The sequence below is a fragment of the Lissotriton vulgaris genome, chromosome 9, assembly GCF_964263255.1.
Source record: "Lissotriton vulgaris chromosome 9, aLisVul1.2, whole genome shotgun sequence".
Lineage (NCBI taxonomy): Eukaryota > Metazoa > Chordata > Amphibia > Caudata > Salamandridae > Lissotriton > Lissotriton vulgaris.
In genome coordinates this window covers 1,126,251,444-1,126,269,620 of record NC_141697.1, presented here as the reverse complement: position 1 = coordinate 1,126,269,620, position 18,177 = coordinate 1,126,251,444, and the positions used below count along the sequence as shown (strand labels likewise).

Below are 18,177 nucleotides of genomic sequence, written 5' to 3'. Positions count from 1 at the left end.
AGAGCATGCTTTATAAAAGGAAAACCCGTTGGCTTTGCCAAAGTTTGTTTTGATTTGTCTCAATGTCGTTATAATTCCATAACTACTGAATGAAATTATACATTCCCGTAGTTTTTTATTGGAGACTCGTGGGTCGTTCAATTTCGCATTATTGTCAAATTTACTGTAAGCACAAAACAAAACATGGATGGGGGGAGGGGGGCGAGGGGGGCGTGGCACAGAGATTTGGGAAAAATGAATGAAAATTGTTATAAGCTGTGGATTCATAATGTCTCATGCGAATTTAGGGTACTGGGGTCCTGGTCGGGCCATAACAGTGAGACAAACATTCAGTTATGGGGCGGTACGTTTGGGCAATGATGTTACGTTTAGAATTGCACAAACACCACACAGAACAGTCCGTGTCGTTTCTACTTTCTGTAAACCCATTTATTTTATTATCCCTTTCCTGGATTTGAGGGATATTTGCGTGGGGGAGCACGAACCAAAAAAGGTATGGCGCCTTCAGAGCCAAATCTCATCAGATGGTATCGACGTAATAATCCACCCTTATTTAAAACACATCTGCCGTCTACTGATAATGAATGAATACTTCCCCAGTATATTCCTTTCTGTTAAGAGGCATGTCCACTAATCAGCTTTCATTTGAGAACAGATCAAAAGATATACGATACCCTTTTGCTTATTGCCTCCCAGTTGCTTTTTAGTACTTTATTTTGCTTTTCAAAATAACATAGCAAATTTAAGAAATAGATTTCCGGAATATGAGGTGAATTCCTTATTTGCAGAACAGTAGTTCAGTTCAAAAGATAAAATTATTTTGACCATCGGTCATTAAACAGCATAACAGTAAAACACAACATTTGATTACATTGTAAAAAAACAATATTAAAATACAAGGGATTATTACAAATTAATTTTTTCCTTTGCAGAACAGTACAATATAAATGATATATAATACTGGGTACTTTAGAGAGTTCGTGTCCTACTTACTTTTATGATTCGTATTCATTTGTTGATTTTGTTTTGTTTGCATATATTGACGAGACCCAACTCTTTTACATAGTCACACTGAATTTCAAGGTACTCCGGAAATTATTTTTACAGTTTAAATTAGTACAATGAGGCTCAGATAGCTAGACGAGCAAACAGATACAGTATATCTACATACACATACGCAATAAAAAAAACTACAAAACATCATATGCCCGTTTTCAGAGAAATTATAGTGCACACTACCGAATCACCTGTCGTCCCTTGTCGCCACGTCTAAAGTAGCACGTTCGATTTGGCAATGTTGTAGAAAAAGTAGGAATTTATGAAAAAAGTATTGTAGGAGGGATTTCTTCAGATGAGAGGAACAATCTAGTTCTATTCCTTGGGCGCATTTTTCGAAAAAGATTGACTCAAAATTCTTGATTTTCTGAAAAGTGGTTTTAAAGTTGAAGAGCATTAGCACCCCCTTGGCAGCGAGTGCCTAGATTGAGAATGCAAATTCTTAAACTAGATCAGTTGGGGCCTGTTATGCTGTGCAGTCTAGTAGTTGGGGTGGGCGGAGCGAGAGGGGCCAAGGGAAGAGGAGGAGGAACAACAGGAAAGAGGCAGTGAGAGTAAGGACAGGGACCAGATACCATATGTGAAATAAAGCTCCGTGTTAACTGAGATATTTGTCTGTCTTTATTGCAAGCAAGACATGACATCTGGCGACGAGAGTGGGATGAAGTGACCTGCCATCCCTGCTGCATCGAGGAGTATCCTGTCCTGGGCACCAGGTAAGACGTGGTTGCTGCTGCACCGTCTGTGCCTCAAGATACCGCTGCCTACAGCCTTGAGCCCGTGGTTGCCGAGCTGTTTTCACGATCGGGCGATCGTGTGAAGCCTTTTAGGACAGCGTGTGTGAAGCGCTGTGTCTCAGGCCCCTGAAGCGCTCCTTCGCGCCGAAAATTGTGAGTGTGCCCCGAGGGAGATGTGCTAATAAAGAAGAAACTGGGAGCCCACCCCAGTCCTTCAGAAGTGCCCTGAAAGCTGGGGAGCATCTGGAGAAGCCTGTGACTCCTACGGAAGCGCGAGAAGAAAAGCGCCGATTCTGCCGGCATCGGGTCTCACTCCCGATGCGTGAGGAACGGCACGCGGCGGACGAAGGAAATCGGAACTTGTCATGTGGCCTACCTTAAGGGTGGAAAGTGGCCTAGAAGTGGTAGCGGTACTGCAAAAGTCCTGGTGTTAACCTCATCAGAGCTTCCAACGTTCAGCGCCCAGTGCTGAATGTTCGAAGAACGAATGCTGGCTCGACGGCCAACGGTCGTGCGCAGCACTGGGGAGGTAGTGCTCGTGACGACCGTTGGCCGTCGGCAGCAGTTAAGGGGTTAAAGAAGAGATCCTCGGTGAGCGCCCTGTGAGACCGAGTGAGCTGAAGAATGCATGGAACCCAAACCTCGTGGTGAATGAGAGTTCCAGTGGGGCGGCCATCTTAGAGTCAGGCAACTGGGAAGGACATCCCTGTGCACTTTTGAAGCGGCCATTTTGAAGTCAGGCATACAGCAATATCAAGAAGTATTGACAAAGTCAAATAAACAAGCATTGGCAGAAGCAATTAAACAAGCATTGGTGATAACAAGCAAAGCAGCATTGGCAAGAACAAATAAACAAGCATTGGCGTGAAAGAATAAACAAGCATTGACAAGAGCAAATTAACAAGCATTGACAAAGTCAAATAAACAAGCATTGGCAGAAACAATTAAACAAGCATTGGTGATAACAAGCAAACAAGCATTGGCAAGAACAAATAAACAAGCATTGGTGAGAAAGAATAAACAAGCATTGACAAGAACAAATCAACAAGCATTGACAAAGTCAAATAAACAAGCATTGGCAGAAGCAATTAAACAAGCATTGGTGATAACAAGCAAACAAGCATTGGCAAGAACAAATAAACAAGCATTGGTGAGAAAGAATAAACAAGCATTGACAAGAACAAATCAACAAACATTGACGGTAGCCAGCAAACAAGCATTAGTAATAACAAATAAACAAGCATTGGCGAGAATAAGTAGACAAGCATTGACAAGATCAAATCAAGAAGCAGTGGTGAAAATAATCAAACAAGCATTGACATGAGTAAACAAATAAGCATTGACAAGACCAAATAAACAAGCACTGGAGAGTAGAAGCAAACAAGCATAGGCAAATGCAAGCAACAGGTAAAGGTGATGGTGAGCACATACCGAAGAGCGCAAACGGGAGAAGAGCTGCGGGGCAGAATCGCAGAAGATTCAGAAGAGGGCAGGACTGCAAAAGACAGTTACAGAAACAAGCACAACATATACTAGACTTCTCGCATCAATGAAGTGACTGGAGGATTTGCACTAGTGTAAAGGAAACGCCCGAACGAACAAAGATGTCAAATGTGCCCAGCATCACCGCAGAAGAGTCGTCAACCACCTGCAATTAGCATGCGACTCTAAAGAGAGGGAGCCCTGTGTCTAGTACAGTGCAGCTGAGTGGTGGACATTCTGAACTCAAGAAATCTAAGTTTTATTCACTGGCGCATACTGTGATGGTTGCAAAGATTCTCAACGTCCAAGCAAATGACCAGACCAAAGACCTTGACTAAAGAGAGTCAGCTAAGAAGACGAGAAGCAAAGTAAACAGCCTAGTGCCCCGCGAGTATAATAGATCAGAATCTTCCTCTCATGGTGGGGGGAGAAGTAGCACCACGGTTCACTCCCTGCATTGAAGTACCGCCCCCAGCGGTGCAGACTGATGCTTGGAGCCAGAGTCTCAAACGGAACCGATGGCTGGAAGCATTGGATGACTTCCTGGAAGCCAATGGTGAGCAAAGAGAGAGAAAAGGTCTGATACTACTCCTCCATCTGGTGGGTCCTGAGGGCCGATGCCCAATCAGTACATTTTCCAAAGAAGACACAGAAATCTATGAAAGACTCAAAGAGAAGCTATGTGCCCATCTCAACGCACAGGCAGATGTGGATCATGATCGCATCGTTTTCAACACAGCACGGCAGGAACCAGGCGAACCATTGCCAAATTTCATCATTCGGTTGCAAAATCTGGTACAAGGCTGCCATTTCAACACCTTTACAAATAAGGACGCAGTTCGACTCCGGATAATCGAAGGCCGCGCAAACCCCGACACAAAGCGCAAGATCCTGCGAGGGCATTGGTCGCTAGAGGAAATTATCAGGAAGGCTGAAATTGGAATGCGCGTCAAGGCAAGAGACAGATCAAAGGACTTGCATCTGAAGGCAAAAAGTCAAGACACCTGGACAGATAAAACTCTGAAAACAAACAAAATGAAAAGGAGAGAGGGGAAGGCAGACCAGTGAAAAGACAACGGGAGAGACAAAGTGACAAAGAAAGTGACAAGGATTACTCTGAGTCAACCATTCAAAGGACAACCCCAAGGAGTTATTCACCCTCAAGGTGTCATTCAAAGTCTGACACACACTACTCTGACGAGGAGGGAGTGTCAAGTGGGACAGATCGCACCCCTGAACAAGATGGCAACCTGCACAACAAGAGGGTAAGGAAGACAAACTATAGAAGAAGAGATCACAATGGTCAACACTGGAAATCGGCGCAGGAACACTATTCGCCAAGTTGTGAAGATGAGTCCGAGGGAACATCCAGCAGGAGAACACATCACACCCGTATCATAGGTGTCCGAGCACCAAACAAGTGGGAAGAAGAAACAGATTGCATAAGACGGACTGATCCTCTCCAACAACGAACAGGAAAAGACCAATGCATCAATGGCACCCGCGACAACGAAGAAACTGAGAAGAGGTCGTTGACATCATGCGAGAAGGGCAAATATGAAAAACCTTGAGATCAAACACAAGGAACAAGCACGTGGTTATCAAACAACCTCTCAAATGAAACAACACCAAAGACAAGTCGACAAAGGCACCCGGAGAAGCGTCTCAAAGACAACCCTGAGTTAAAGAGCAACTTGTCACGGCCTACTCATTTCAGAAATCCATTACTCGAGACACTCTCAAAGGAACATTCTAAAAAGAATGTGGCAAAGGACTCCTTTGATTCAGAGAGCGCGTCTGTCCGATCCTGGAAGTCGACAAAAGGCTCCTCTGACTCCGAAAGCATGTCTGTCCAATCCTGTGAGTCGGCTGAGTCATGGTCCCGACAATGGCCATGGTGTCAAGCACCTGAACATACCATAGAAACAAAGGACACCCTACCCATCAAGCGCACCCTATCCCACACCAATGTGCCTGAAGACTCAATCACCTCACAAGATAACCTGGCATGGTGGTCGCAGGTAACTCATGACATAAAGAATGTGCCATCACCCCTGACGGGGTCTGCGAGGTTGACTCAAAGGACATGCCGATGGAAAACAAACATAAGAGACACTACACATCGAAGGAGAGAGGAATATGCACCTACTCAGATAGCTAAAGGGTTCATCAGCCTTAGACGCGAAGGGGAGTAGGTGAGACAACCAGAAGCTGCAAAGGACTCCCCGGACCAGATGAGGATGACCCGTTCAGATATTACCTTGCCATCTGGCGCACATGACTTTGCACAAGAGGACAGTGGTGCCTTCGACTGGACCAGACAAAGAGACACAAAATCACACATGGGTGCTCGGAAGAGAACCAGAACAACATCTGCTCATGAAGGAGAGCGAGTGTCAATCGAACAAGAGCCCGACACCTCACGAGGGGCAATTAGGACCGCCCAAGAAGATGAAGATAAGTGGACAACCCGGAAGTACATTGGAATTTGCCATGAATTGGTGGACAAGAAGGTCACACGAGACATTGTGCAGTTTCAAAGATGCATTCGTGTTGTCAAGGAGACTCTTGTCAAGGCAAGGGAAAGTCACGCCACGGAAATGGATAGGTGTCCCCACAGCTTAAATGGGATAACTGTGGACCTGTGTGGCTGACGGTGTACTCATACTATGGAAGAGGCTCTCAACAAAACAAAGGAGCAACCGCATACTGAGAGGCTTGATCAAACAGCTGCAGGGCAGAAATCGGAAGTTCAAGCAGAGGGTGATCCTGATGACGGAGTTGTGGTCCGTAGACCGCGACAAAATATTCAGTGACCCATTTGACTGATAGACTAATGATGATCAAGTTGGTTTGTTTGTTTGTTAACAAAGGGGGAGATGTTATGCTGTGCAGTCTAGTAGTTGGGGTGGGCGGAGCGAGAGGGGCCAAGGGAAGAGGAGGAGGAACGACAGGAAAGAGGCAGTGAGAGTAAGGACAGGGACCAGAGAGCATATGTGAAATAAAGCTCCGTGTTAACTGAGATATTTGTCTGTCTTTATTGCAAGCAAGACATGACAGAGCCCGAGAGTGTGTTGTTTTTTAAATGGTTGACAGCTTAAGATACTTTTTTTTAATAGTTGAAAACATATTACAAATATTAGTATATTTTATGTGTAAACGTGTTGAGCAAGTATAGCGCCTCTTGCTTTTTGCCATGCCTACTTCTAGGGTGTATAAATACACAGCAATAAAGAGTATTGATGCAAGGCAGTTTAGAACCTAATGTGAGCTAATATACGCAAAAAGGAAATGAAGCGGGATGAAGATTTGGTATCAAACCACCGTTGACCAACTCCTGCCATATTGGCCTTTCTATTGGTCTGTCCTTTTCTGTTCCCTTTTTAAAAATATTTTTTATTGAGGTAATGGATAAGACACAGTAATACAACAATACAGGTCAATCAATTGGAAGGCAAAGATTTAAGGGTATAACATGACTAAGAGGCAGCTCAATGCATCACATGGGATATAATATGGAACCGAAAAAACAAGCATAGGCAATGCAATAGGTCTTGCATTTGCGAGTTAGCGCTATTGGCATTGTAAATGCAAATGTTTTTTACTTATGTGTTTTGGAGGTGAGTGGATGTATGTAGTGTGCAGTGGAATTGTGTGGTATGGGGTGCAGTGGAATTGTGGATTGTAATTTTGTGGTATTTACTGTACTGAAAGTATATGGAGAGGGATTGTGAGTTATGTAGAGTAATTTTGAGGTATGGTATGTTGTGTTGTGGAGTGTAATCTAGTGGAGTTTAATTATATGGTGTGTTGTTGAATTTTCTAATGTAATCTGGAATTATGTAGGGTGGAGAGTATATATGTGGTGTGTTATGTAATTGGTTTGTTGATTTGTATTATGTGGTTTCTTGTTGAACTATGTGGTGTGGAATGGAAATGGATTGAGTTGATTTGTGTGGTGTGGAACTGTGTGGTGTTGAGTGAAATTATGCTGATTGGAATTCAAAGCAAGCACAAGGAGATGATGGATGGAGCGCTGAAACTTTTCAGACACTCACCCCTAGTAACAGATCATGGCTGAATCAATCATCGTTCTTTAGCCCACTCTGCCACCCCAGTTCAGACATGGCCATATGCAAATCAGTCTTGACCCTGTACCTCATGGGAACAGTCCAGCCCGAACTGCCAAGCCAGGTCTTCACTGGACAGAAAATATGCATCCTGGGACTGATTTTGGGGTAACACCTCTCATCAGTCTGGCTAGCTTGAAAAAATGTGCACACTGACAAAGGGACTCACGTCTGGGCATACCTTGCCAACTGAGGGCGAAAAAGCAAACACAAGGAGATGACCACCAAGGGCGAATCCCACTACATTGAGTGTTAGATGAACAGCACCACTCCTGTCTTGAAACGGTTCATTTGGGGGAAATCAGGGAATCACAGAGGTCAGTGTCAGTGCCCTAAGATGGTAACAAGAAATAAGTATTCTGCCCTTTCCTGCAGGCTCTGTCCATTCAAGATGCTGGACTCACCTAGCCACATGCTCCTCCCACGGAAGACAACCCATGCTGCACAACAGTGACCAGGAGATGGACCCATCGAAGCAGCTGACTAACATCTACATCACAGCCAGAACCCATCACAGCATCTCCATTTGGAGCTGGGGTGTCAACTGCTGCTGCCTTTATTTACTCCAGAAATGTCCTTTAAGTATTCTGAATACCTGCAGCTTTAAGAAGAGATCCCAAATACCCACAGCATGCTGCGTTCAGTAGGAGTGAGGGGACTTCAGGCAGAATAGCCACTGAAGCACATTGTGTAAAGGTGGGCACCCTGTCCCCGAGGTGCTCATCAAGGATGTACACTGCAGGACGACCTGGTGCTCTGACCAGTGATGTGGAGGGAAGCAACAGACTGTGGTGCATCCCAAGATCAGCTGAGCTCCACCAAGTAGTATGCAGCCCTCATCAGAAATTAAGGATGGAGCTGGAGGATAGGGCTGGGCTGCTCTCACACAGTGGATCTTCTGCTTGGGAGCATGGCCGTAGACTCCAGGACAGACAAGCAACAGAGTGGATCAGAGGCCACCGCATATCTCTTCAATTTGATACACTGGCTGAGCGCAGCAGGATAATCAACCAAATTCAGAAGCAGTGATGTTAAATTGCTCATTAAATATGAAAAATATCAGAGTGAGCTTCTGCACTGCAGTGATAGGAACTGTAGCTCAGCCCAAACACAATCAGGGAGATTCTCTGCAAAATAAGTTCACATCTTCAAAATAAGTTTCAGTGCTGAGCACCAGCAAACATAGGCTCAAATTAAGCACAAGCTATATCTTTTCAGAAACAAAATAATAAAGCCTTTGTGTAAATATGAATGTCCATCCAGCCATCAATTCATTCTCCCACTCATCAATACATCCACTCACTCACCAAGCCACCCATACTCGCACTGACTCAGCCAGCCACCAACCCAAACATGCAATCCTTTTGCATATTCCAAATATGCAGGAGACGTGAACAATTAGGAACACCGTGAACAGTTGGATGAAAGCTGAACGACTATGTTCTGAGCTATTGTGCACTTGAGTGCATGATGTTTAGCGCCCCTTCGCAGTACAGGTGCTGCATTACATATGTCGCGTATTGTCCCCTTCTGCTCCATGGTGCACCCTGTTTGGCTCTACAAGGCAAAGAATGGCACAGTGTGTCTGATTAGGAAACTTTTTTTACTGTCCCCAGAATTGGTAAGAACTTGCACCTGTAATAGGGGCAGTGCAGCATTTAAATATAGGCTGGCATAAAACTGCCTGTCTGTCTTTTAATCTACAGGGATTGGTTTTAGAAAATACTGGTATATGGATTTCCCCCTTATGTGAGGGATCACACTGTTTCGGTTTGCAAAAATCACTACTTCTGACAGGTAAAAAAATAATGTTTTTCCCAATGCTACAAAGATAACAGTGTAAATATAGGCAGGTGGGTGGTGGGGGGCGAGCGGCACAGGTATCAACAACAGTACACTGAGCAACTCAAGAGGCAAGGCAGACAAGTGCCAATCTACAGAGGGATTTACACACCAGTAACAACAGCTTGAACAAGGCTCGGTGGCAGATTGAGAAGCAACCAAAAAATTGGAAGAGGGAGTTGTACGGGGGCAGGCTTAACACAATGTGTATCTCAGTATTAGAGAGAAGTTGCTGGAAGCATAGGATTACGGAGAAAGGCAGAGTAGGAGGATTTTTTAAATACATTTTGTGTCGTGAAAGAACAATTAGATTGGAGTAAAAAGTTAAGGGGATAAAAATGTAAATTTGTATTTGTAAAGCGCAAACTACTCACCCTTATGGGTCTCAAGGCGCTGGGGGCCGTTGTGGAAATTAATGGGCAGATTTACAATAACTGGCACATCCCTGCATATCAGCAGGGATGCACCAGTTACTTTGCGTCACAGCAGACACCTGTTGCACCACCATATGTTGCGCACCAAGGCGCAAGAATAGACCGATGTGTGACGCATCTGATGCCGTAAAGGTGATGCAAATGCATCTCCAGCACTGCTCGGTGGCGCCCTATACTAGCTGCGCTGCGTTACTCCTTACGCCTGCTTCAAGCCGGCATAAGGTTTTGACACAGCGGGGTCTGCAAAGTGACTGAGTAAAATCTTGTAGATTTCACTAAGCCACTTCTCAGAGGCGTTCCTACGCCGGAACGCCACCCCTCCGGGACAGAACACCCACATGAAACCTGACGCAGGATTCATGTGGCGCATGGCTTTATAACGTGACACATCTCCCTAGATGCGTCACGTTGTAAATACCCCGCAGCATGAGCTGGCTTTGCACCGCCGCTGCGTCACAGAAGTGACACAATGGCAGCATACAGGGCTTGTAAATCTGCCCATTAATGACCCAGTGTACTGTAGAAGATAGAATATAAAATAAATGCATGCACCTGAAGCTGGAATCAATGAAAAAACAGCTGCAAGAGACAGCCCCTCTGTTGCGCAGCCTCTCGCTATCTCTCAGTTGCAGTGTGTGGGTGTTGTGTAATCTTGCACAAATCTGAATAGTTTCAGCCCAGGTTTTATCTTTCTTCCACCTACAGCTTTAATGTGGGCATTTAATCCCAATCGTATGTGGCAGTGATCAGGCATTACTCCAGTCTGGGTTTTGCATCACTCATTTGTCGTCTCAGGTTTCTACTCATTCCTGCAATGCTGAAGGAGAGCGAGCAGGCGGGTGCTCATAATTCAAAACAGAGAGGGAAGAAGGAGTATTGAAACTTCCACCTCATGCTTTAGAGTTGCACTCCCAAGTATGGCGAAGGCCTGCCTACAGCTTATAAGTAGGAGTGAGGTGTAGAGCTTCAGCACCACTCACCTGGGAGCACAAGCAAAAGTAACATGGCATGAGGGTGGGGATGGGAGCAGCGTACTGGTTCCTCGGGAAACAGTCTCTAACAATTGACCCCGGTCTTTGAATGCACAGCAAATGCAATGGGATAAAAACATGATTTACAGCCCCATTTACAGAACCTGACCCCGGAGGACTGAAACACATTAAACCCTCTGCTCAAATGCTCTTGCAGAAAGCGAAAAGAAGTCCTTAAACAGATGGTACAATGAGACAAATAGAAGGGTACAAGTAATGGGGCGCTGTTCTGTGCTGATGAAAAGGAGGGACAAAGAAGAAGGATTGACCACAAGCAAGCAAGGATTTTTAAATCACACTGAAACAAAAAAAAACAAAAAGCTGTAAGCCAACAAAGAGAAGTATATACTAAAGTATATACACGAGGTCTCGGAAAGATCAACCTGAAAATGAAGAATGCAGAGACTATGGAGACGGGTGGGCATGATGAGACTGTATTCACAAAAGATATCCCCTAAATGGCTCCCAGATCTTCCGGAACCGAATACGTTGCTCATCATTGTCTATAGTCATGCACTCAGAGTGACCCATATTGATAAATTCTGCCATCAAATCATAGGATTGGGGGACTGTGTCAACAACCAATGTAGGTCAGAATTAAATGACCTAAGGCAATAGAAATGAAGTAGATACCACTAAAGTGGGCTGGATATAAAGGTTGTGCGACCAAATATCATTAATTTAGAATCTAACCTCAAGGTGATTGGAAGTCTTTCCATTTCCTAATCTTCGTTTCCAATGTGCATCCTTCCATTTGAAACGTCAAGGGTAGGTTTTCAAAAGAAACATGCATACAGGTACCTATGATCTGGTGGTTGATGTTTACTTAGTTTTGCATGAAAAGTTGACAGCTTTTAAGCAGCTGAAGTGACCACTGACACACTGAGTTCTGGTGTGTTTGGTGTGGCTGCGACAGGCTCTACACTAACATGTATGGCTCAACTACAAGGTCTATGAGTGGTGTGAAGTGACATTCAAAGGTGGTAGTGGAAGAGGAAAAGATGAAATTCACATGGCTCACCACAATCAACACTCCATAAACCCAGGCACCATCATTTTTGAGGATGTTTAATGATAAGCAACAGGCACCTAGGTCCCTGAGCAAACACCTATCACTAGTAAACCCAACAGTCAGTTGGAGATAGTGGGGCTTATGTGAGGCAGCAATGCTGTGAGAAAGAAGGGAGCCATGGAGCAAGAGGACAGAGAGCTGAGGGTTCAGGACATGGAAGACAGGGGTGAGTGGACCTCTAATGAAGGCAGAAGGAAAGCCAGGTGGCTGGATCTACTGGACTTGTTCCTCCTCAACAAGATATGTAGAAATGAGGGTTATTAGTAGGTGTCGGTATTCACCCTCAGCTAGTAATAATACTGCATTCACTAATAGATCTATTCAAGTCGCATTCATTTAATCCTTGCTCAGCACTTGGTAGCTTAGCAAAAGAGCAGCCAGGCTTCACTTAGGACACAGGTATGTGTAAATCATTTAATACCACCAAAACAATGAATAAGTAAAAGATACAACACAATAAAAATCCAACATCAATTAATAAAAAATAGAGAATAGTTTTATCTTTAAAATGAAACCAAAACAACAAAATTCCAAAGTAAGGAACCAGATATATGAATTTTAAAAGATTAAATTAAAAATTGTGCATTCTAATACCAAAAAGCTTAAAGTGCCACCTGCAGCTATGTGATCATTATAGACTGGGACAAAGTCAACGTTTTAGGATGAACGCAATGGAGCACGGGTTAGATAGGATGAAGGCTAGGTTCTGGGTAAAAGTTTAATTTCATACTTTTTCTTAGAGCTTTTCTCTCTTCAACTGGCTCATTGGCAGGTCTTCAGGCTTCTCAAATCCAATCAACAACTGCAGCCTGCTGCTGCACGATGCCTCGTTGAGCCTCTGGAAGTCGTTGTCCTTAATGTTGATGACAAGGCGGCCCAGAGCTTTCAGCAAGGCAAACCAGCGTGATCATGCCGATTCACAAGATGACGTCTGCGACTTTACTCTCGACGTCGAGCTGGTCTCCTCCTGGAGCTTCTCTGCAAAACTTTGCAGAAAGTTTCCAAGCTTTCAAATCTTTAAGTTTCATGGTTCCTTTGGGGAATATAAAGGTAGACTAGCTCAGGGCAAGGCATCGGAGACTCTGGATTGTCTCTTAGGGGCTAAGACTCAAATTCCCACAATTCACTTGCACAGTCTAGGGAACATCCAGTTACAATGGTCAGTTGGAGTGATCCTCTCGTTGGGTTTGCAGGTGACTTCCTCCAGCTCTGTTGTACCTTTTGCTGATCAAGGAGTCCACTCCTTTTTCCTTTGAGACAGGCACAGCCCTTTTTTGTGGAGCTTCGAGAGTTCAGCAGGACAGTCCTTTTGAGTGCAAGCCTTTTGGAGTGCAGTCCAAGGGTCCGGCAGGCCAGTTCTTCTTCTTTTGTTCCAGGCAGGTAGTATTCTGAGGAGCTCCTGCAGTTCTCCCATATTTATCCTCCATCTGGGCGGGGAAGGGTGGGGGACACCCCAACCAATAGGGGTACATTTATCATATAATTTCCTGCAGAGTGTGGCATATTTTTGACCCAGAATGTACTATTTTGCCAAAATTCATAATGGATAAAATCTCTCCTCAGTGTGTGTGTCTTTGTAACCCAACCTAAAGGTGTGGCAACTATCTGACTATGGGCCATATGTATCATTCCAAATTACGATCACAAACACCGAAATTTGAGGAATTTCGTAGTTTGCTATAGCAATTGGGCTTAGTGGTATGTATTAATGAAAAACTGCCTCACAAAATTTCCCTATTTCGCAATTGCATTTAAGAAATCGCAAATTGCGATTCCTTAAATGCAATGTAAGAAGCACAGAAAAAGTGCAATTTGGCCAAAAGGAATCGCAAATTACCACCAACTTCAAGTTGTGATTTCTTTGAAAAATGCATTTGTTTGCATTTTTCAAAGTGCAATGTAACGCACATACATACCCTTAGGGCACGTATGTGCGCCACTTGTGCACCCATGATTATTTCAGGGGTGCAACAGGGTGTCCTTATGACACCCTTGCAACCTTGAAATTGCATTCTCAATTTGTGATTCTCTAATTGCTAATCGCAAATTGAAAAAGTCTTCCCATTAATTCCTATGGGCCTCTAGGCCCATAGGAATGAATGAGGAGGGTTTCCTTAATTGCGAATCTCACTTTGCGATTCACAATTAAGGAACATGTAGGATTCACAAATCTGCGATTTCCTATTTCGCGATTGAATTTAATAAATCGCAAATTGAAATTCCTTAAATGCAATGTAAGAAGCAAATTACCACCAACTTCAAGTTGTGATTTCTTTGAAAAATGCATTTGTTTGCATTTTTCAAAGTGCAATGTGGCGCACATACATGCCCTTAGGACATGTATGTGCGCCACATGTGCACCCATGATTATTTCAGAGGTGCAACAGGGTGTCCTTATGACACCCTTGCAACCTTGAAATTGCATTCTCAATTTGCGATTCTTTAATTGCTAATCGCAAATTGAGAATGTCTTCCCATTAATTCCTATGGGCCTAGAGGCCCATAGGAATGATTGGGGAGGGTTTCCTTAATTGCGAATCTCACTTTGCGATTCACAATTAAGGAATATGTAGGATTCACAAATCTTTTTTGCAAATTTAACATAAATCTCGTTTTGCGATTGTCAAATAGCGATTCTCTAAATTTAGCTATTTGAGAGTCGAAAAACTAAACTTTCATACATATGCCCCTATAATCCTTTTCCTGCCTGCTCTTAATATAATTAGGGGAGCTGCCATCTGGCTGGGGATCATGGAAGTGGGGGCTGTCCTGTGACATCTGCCCTCCTGCCTTTAAAGTCCAACTTATCACCCCTGCTCCCTTCCTCTCCCTGGCTTTTCCAGGAAGCAGATCTCCTCCAACCAAATGGCTTGGCTCAGGCTGTTGAAGGCTGACCAAACAGAAGAGGCTGCTACAGGGCTTCTTTAGAAAAATTCAGGATAGTAAGTTCTAAAATGACCTTCTTTCAATACTTATAATAAATCCAACCTTGGCAAGTCGCTGGATTTACTGTAAAGATAGATTTTATTAAGTTTAGTAAAGCCTTGCCATGTTACCCTATGGGGCTAGCAGCACTACAACAAGGAAAAAAGACTTTGGCTGCTTTTCCTACCATTTTATACTACCTACATATGTTATACTGCCCATACTTTTTATAAGAACCCCTGAGACACCTAGGGCAGACCTTAGGGGTGTAAGTTGTAAAAATGCAGTTTTGGGCTTTGGAAGTACTTTAAATTCCAAAGACGAATTTGGCCACAGTTTTTTTAAAACCAGTCCACAAGGCAGGCCTATCTAGAAAATGACAACAATCACCACAGCAGTGAACATTTAAGTGCATTAAGCCCACTGGGGTCTCGAAACCTGCATGCCGTACCATATACTAGGGACTTACAGTTAGGGTGCTTTAGCCAATTAGAACTATACTTATTGCCATATGACTTTAGATGACAGAGAACTGGCCCTAAACCTGGTTAGCAGAGCCCAGGGCACTTTCAGGGTCAGTAACCACCAGCATCGGTCAAATAATCTGGGAGATCAGGGCAAAAAACATGGCTTTCCTACAAGATGTCTTCCAGGGTATCCTAGCCACACTCACCGTCTATCACACTAATGCAAGGTCAGTGTCTGGCCTTCAGCTAGCATTGTTGTTGTCCAAGAGTGCCCCTATCTACACCCATAAAGGCAGAAAGACCCAATGGTGGGTCATTAGTTGCAGGCACTCAACTTTAGTACGTAAAGGCAATTCAGGAGTCACAGACAAGTTATAAGAATACAAGTGCCTGTGCAGGCACACAAAGAAGTCTCAACTGCCTCTTATCTATCTTCAACTATACTTAGTTACTCCTGTCTGCTTCAGGCTCCAAATGTCCCAGAGTAAGACGCATATTATGCACAAAGGATCCGAAAATGACTCTGCTTATACCTCAATCTCAATCTCAAATTCTATACACAATGAAAGCTGATCACAGCTAGATTCAAAACGTTTGCTGATTCAAAAGTTTACCTAATGCCTGCCACATGCCAGCCACAGCAAGCTATTTTCAAGGAGCCCCTTTGTTCCCATAGCTATCGCTGTCTTTAATTAGAATGGCAGTGGCAGAGACACTATATCCTCCAGAAGCAGTAGAGGGGAATGAGATGGCAAAGGCGACAGATAAAACAATCAAATCCTTTCAAAGCCCAAAGGAAAAACACTCATTCGTAGCATAGTCCCCGAATGAAGTGAAGACTGTGGATTCAGACCAATAGAAGGTGCATTACAGACATGTTCACATCCCTCAACAACAAAAAAGCAAACAGCGAATGAAAGCCTATTGCATGAGATTAGAAGAGAGATGCAGCAACGAAAAACTCTGAGGAAAGAGTATACTGGTGGTAGTAGTTCCCTGTTTGCAAAAGAAATGTGAAAGCCCATCGTATCCAAATGCCGAGAAGCAAATGTGTTAGGTTTCATCAGATGTCCTCAACAAAAAAAAGACCCTGTAGATGGAGACTGGAGATAAGAATCCCACAACTCAACATCCCAGCAAAACAATGAGAAACTCCCTCGGGTCCAGTCCCTAAAAATGCTGTGGTTCTGGAAACATTTTTGGAATTCCTTAACATGTACAGTATATTTAGGAAATGCATTGGGAATCCGAATAACAACACTAGTCCCACTTTGTAAGCAGGGCAAACATGCCAAATGCCCGGTGACTACCACTGCACCTGGAAATGTCCATGTTTCTACGAGGAGCCCAAAATTAGGACTGCAGCAAATTTGGCCACATAGTAGATTTTCAGTAGGAGTGTGTTCTGTAATAAAGATCTCAATAGGAATCTGTCAGTTGCTCTCAAAGGTAAAATTTTCTGGTAAATAGTTGGGTATGAGTGCTTTCAGTCGTGTATGATGAGGTGTGGGTCGGATTTCAACAGGAATGTCTACATGCACACACACAAAAACACACACACACACTCTCCCTTGTTCAGTTTTGAAAGTCTTCAAAAAAGGTTTGTAAGTTTACAAAATACTCTCTCCCTTACTTAGTAGCCCTACCAATCTGCATTCTTCTTCCCTTCTACTGCACCTTAAGTTTCTCTCATGCACCCTACCCTCGTATAATGTATTTTAACCTTATATGTCAGCATGATTGTTGGGAAATCTGAAGCTCACCCCCGCCCCCCCCCCCCAATCTTACTGACCAAGATACGCCCATTCCATGGTCAGATATAGTGAACTGAAGGCACCTTTGGCTTGGTTGTTCGTTCGTGACATAAAAACAGTACATATAAGTGCAATTTTCTGATTTTGTGATATATTTTAAATTATTCAGTGCATACTTAAGGAAACAAATCACGTAGCTAACTATGGTTAATAGTAGTAAACACGGATCTATATATTGTATCATTCAATCTATGTTAGATGTTTCTCAGTTGCATGTTATAGTCTTAGATCTAACCTGCTTTAACCACACGTCCATAAGAAAGAACAATACATTGGTTAATTATAAATTGGTAACTACAACATGTATGATCAGATAAAAAAAAGTTTTCAGTGTTAATAAAATTAGAGTTTGCAGATAAAATTAATTTTAATATCTCAGAGCTAATAGGAGACTGTCAGTATTAATGTAGACATTCAGTAACTTTACTTACCGAAGAATGCCACAGCAAACCCCTCAATCACACAACCGGCCCTGCCCAAGTTAAAATAACCAACTGCATTGGTTTCAACAGTCAAGCCTCCTCCAAGGACAGCAATGCCCAGATCGGCCACAGCGAGATTTACCAGGGAATAGTTGATAGGCTGCCGGAGCTGTTTGTACTTGCAAGTCACTGCAATGACCGCTGTATTCAAGAATATGGATCCTGTCACAAATATTGCCATTATGACTGCCAGTATGGTGTAACCAATTCTAGGCATTAGAACCTTTGGGACATGCCCCTCCTCAGAGATGTTCATCGCGATTGTCTTGTCATCCATGATGGTGTCCAGGTTACTGGAAAGCGCAGAAGTCAAGCGATTCGTTTCAGCGTGGCTGGCCTTAATCAGCTTCTTCAGGCTTGGCCGCCAGAGCCTATTCATTCAGTTATTAGTCCCTTACTCGGCAGCTCCCTCTGATACAACATTGCAATTGACACAAAAAACTGATAGATTACAGGACACGTGAAGTTAATCCAGAGATCCGGATTTCTTTCAAAATAATACTTTCCATCCATGCCACTCTTCTAATTAATCTGCTGTAGCACTTTAAGGATTAGAAGAATATGACTAAATCAGGCAGACTCAGGCGCTTTGTACAGGGCATCCAACCAACAACTAAAACAGGCATGTTAAAAAAGATGCTCATGGGCACATAACCTAAACAATCATGTACCAAAAATATTTAAATTCAATGTTAACTAATCTGT

The 18,177-nt window shown here is 43.5% G+C and overlaps 1 protein-coding gene across 1 annotated transcript in view; it reads right to left on the bottom strand.

The window, feature by feature from the left end:
- Positions 1-17,749, bottom strand: part of LOC147692893 (parapinopsin-like) — a 106,439-nt gene extending 88,690 nt beyond the window's left edge. The window contains exon 1 of the mRNA XM_086936855.1: positions 17,422-17,749. Coding sequence (XP_086792981.1) covers positions 17,422-17,749 — 328 coding nt within the window. The remainder of the gene's footprint in view (positions 1-17,421) is intronic.
- Positions 17,750-18,177: the final 428 nt, after the last annotated feature.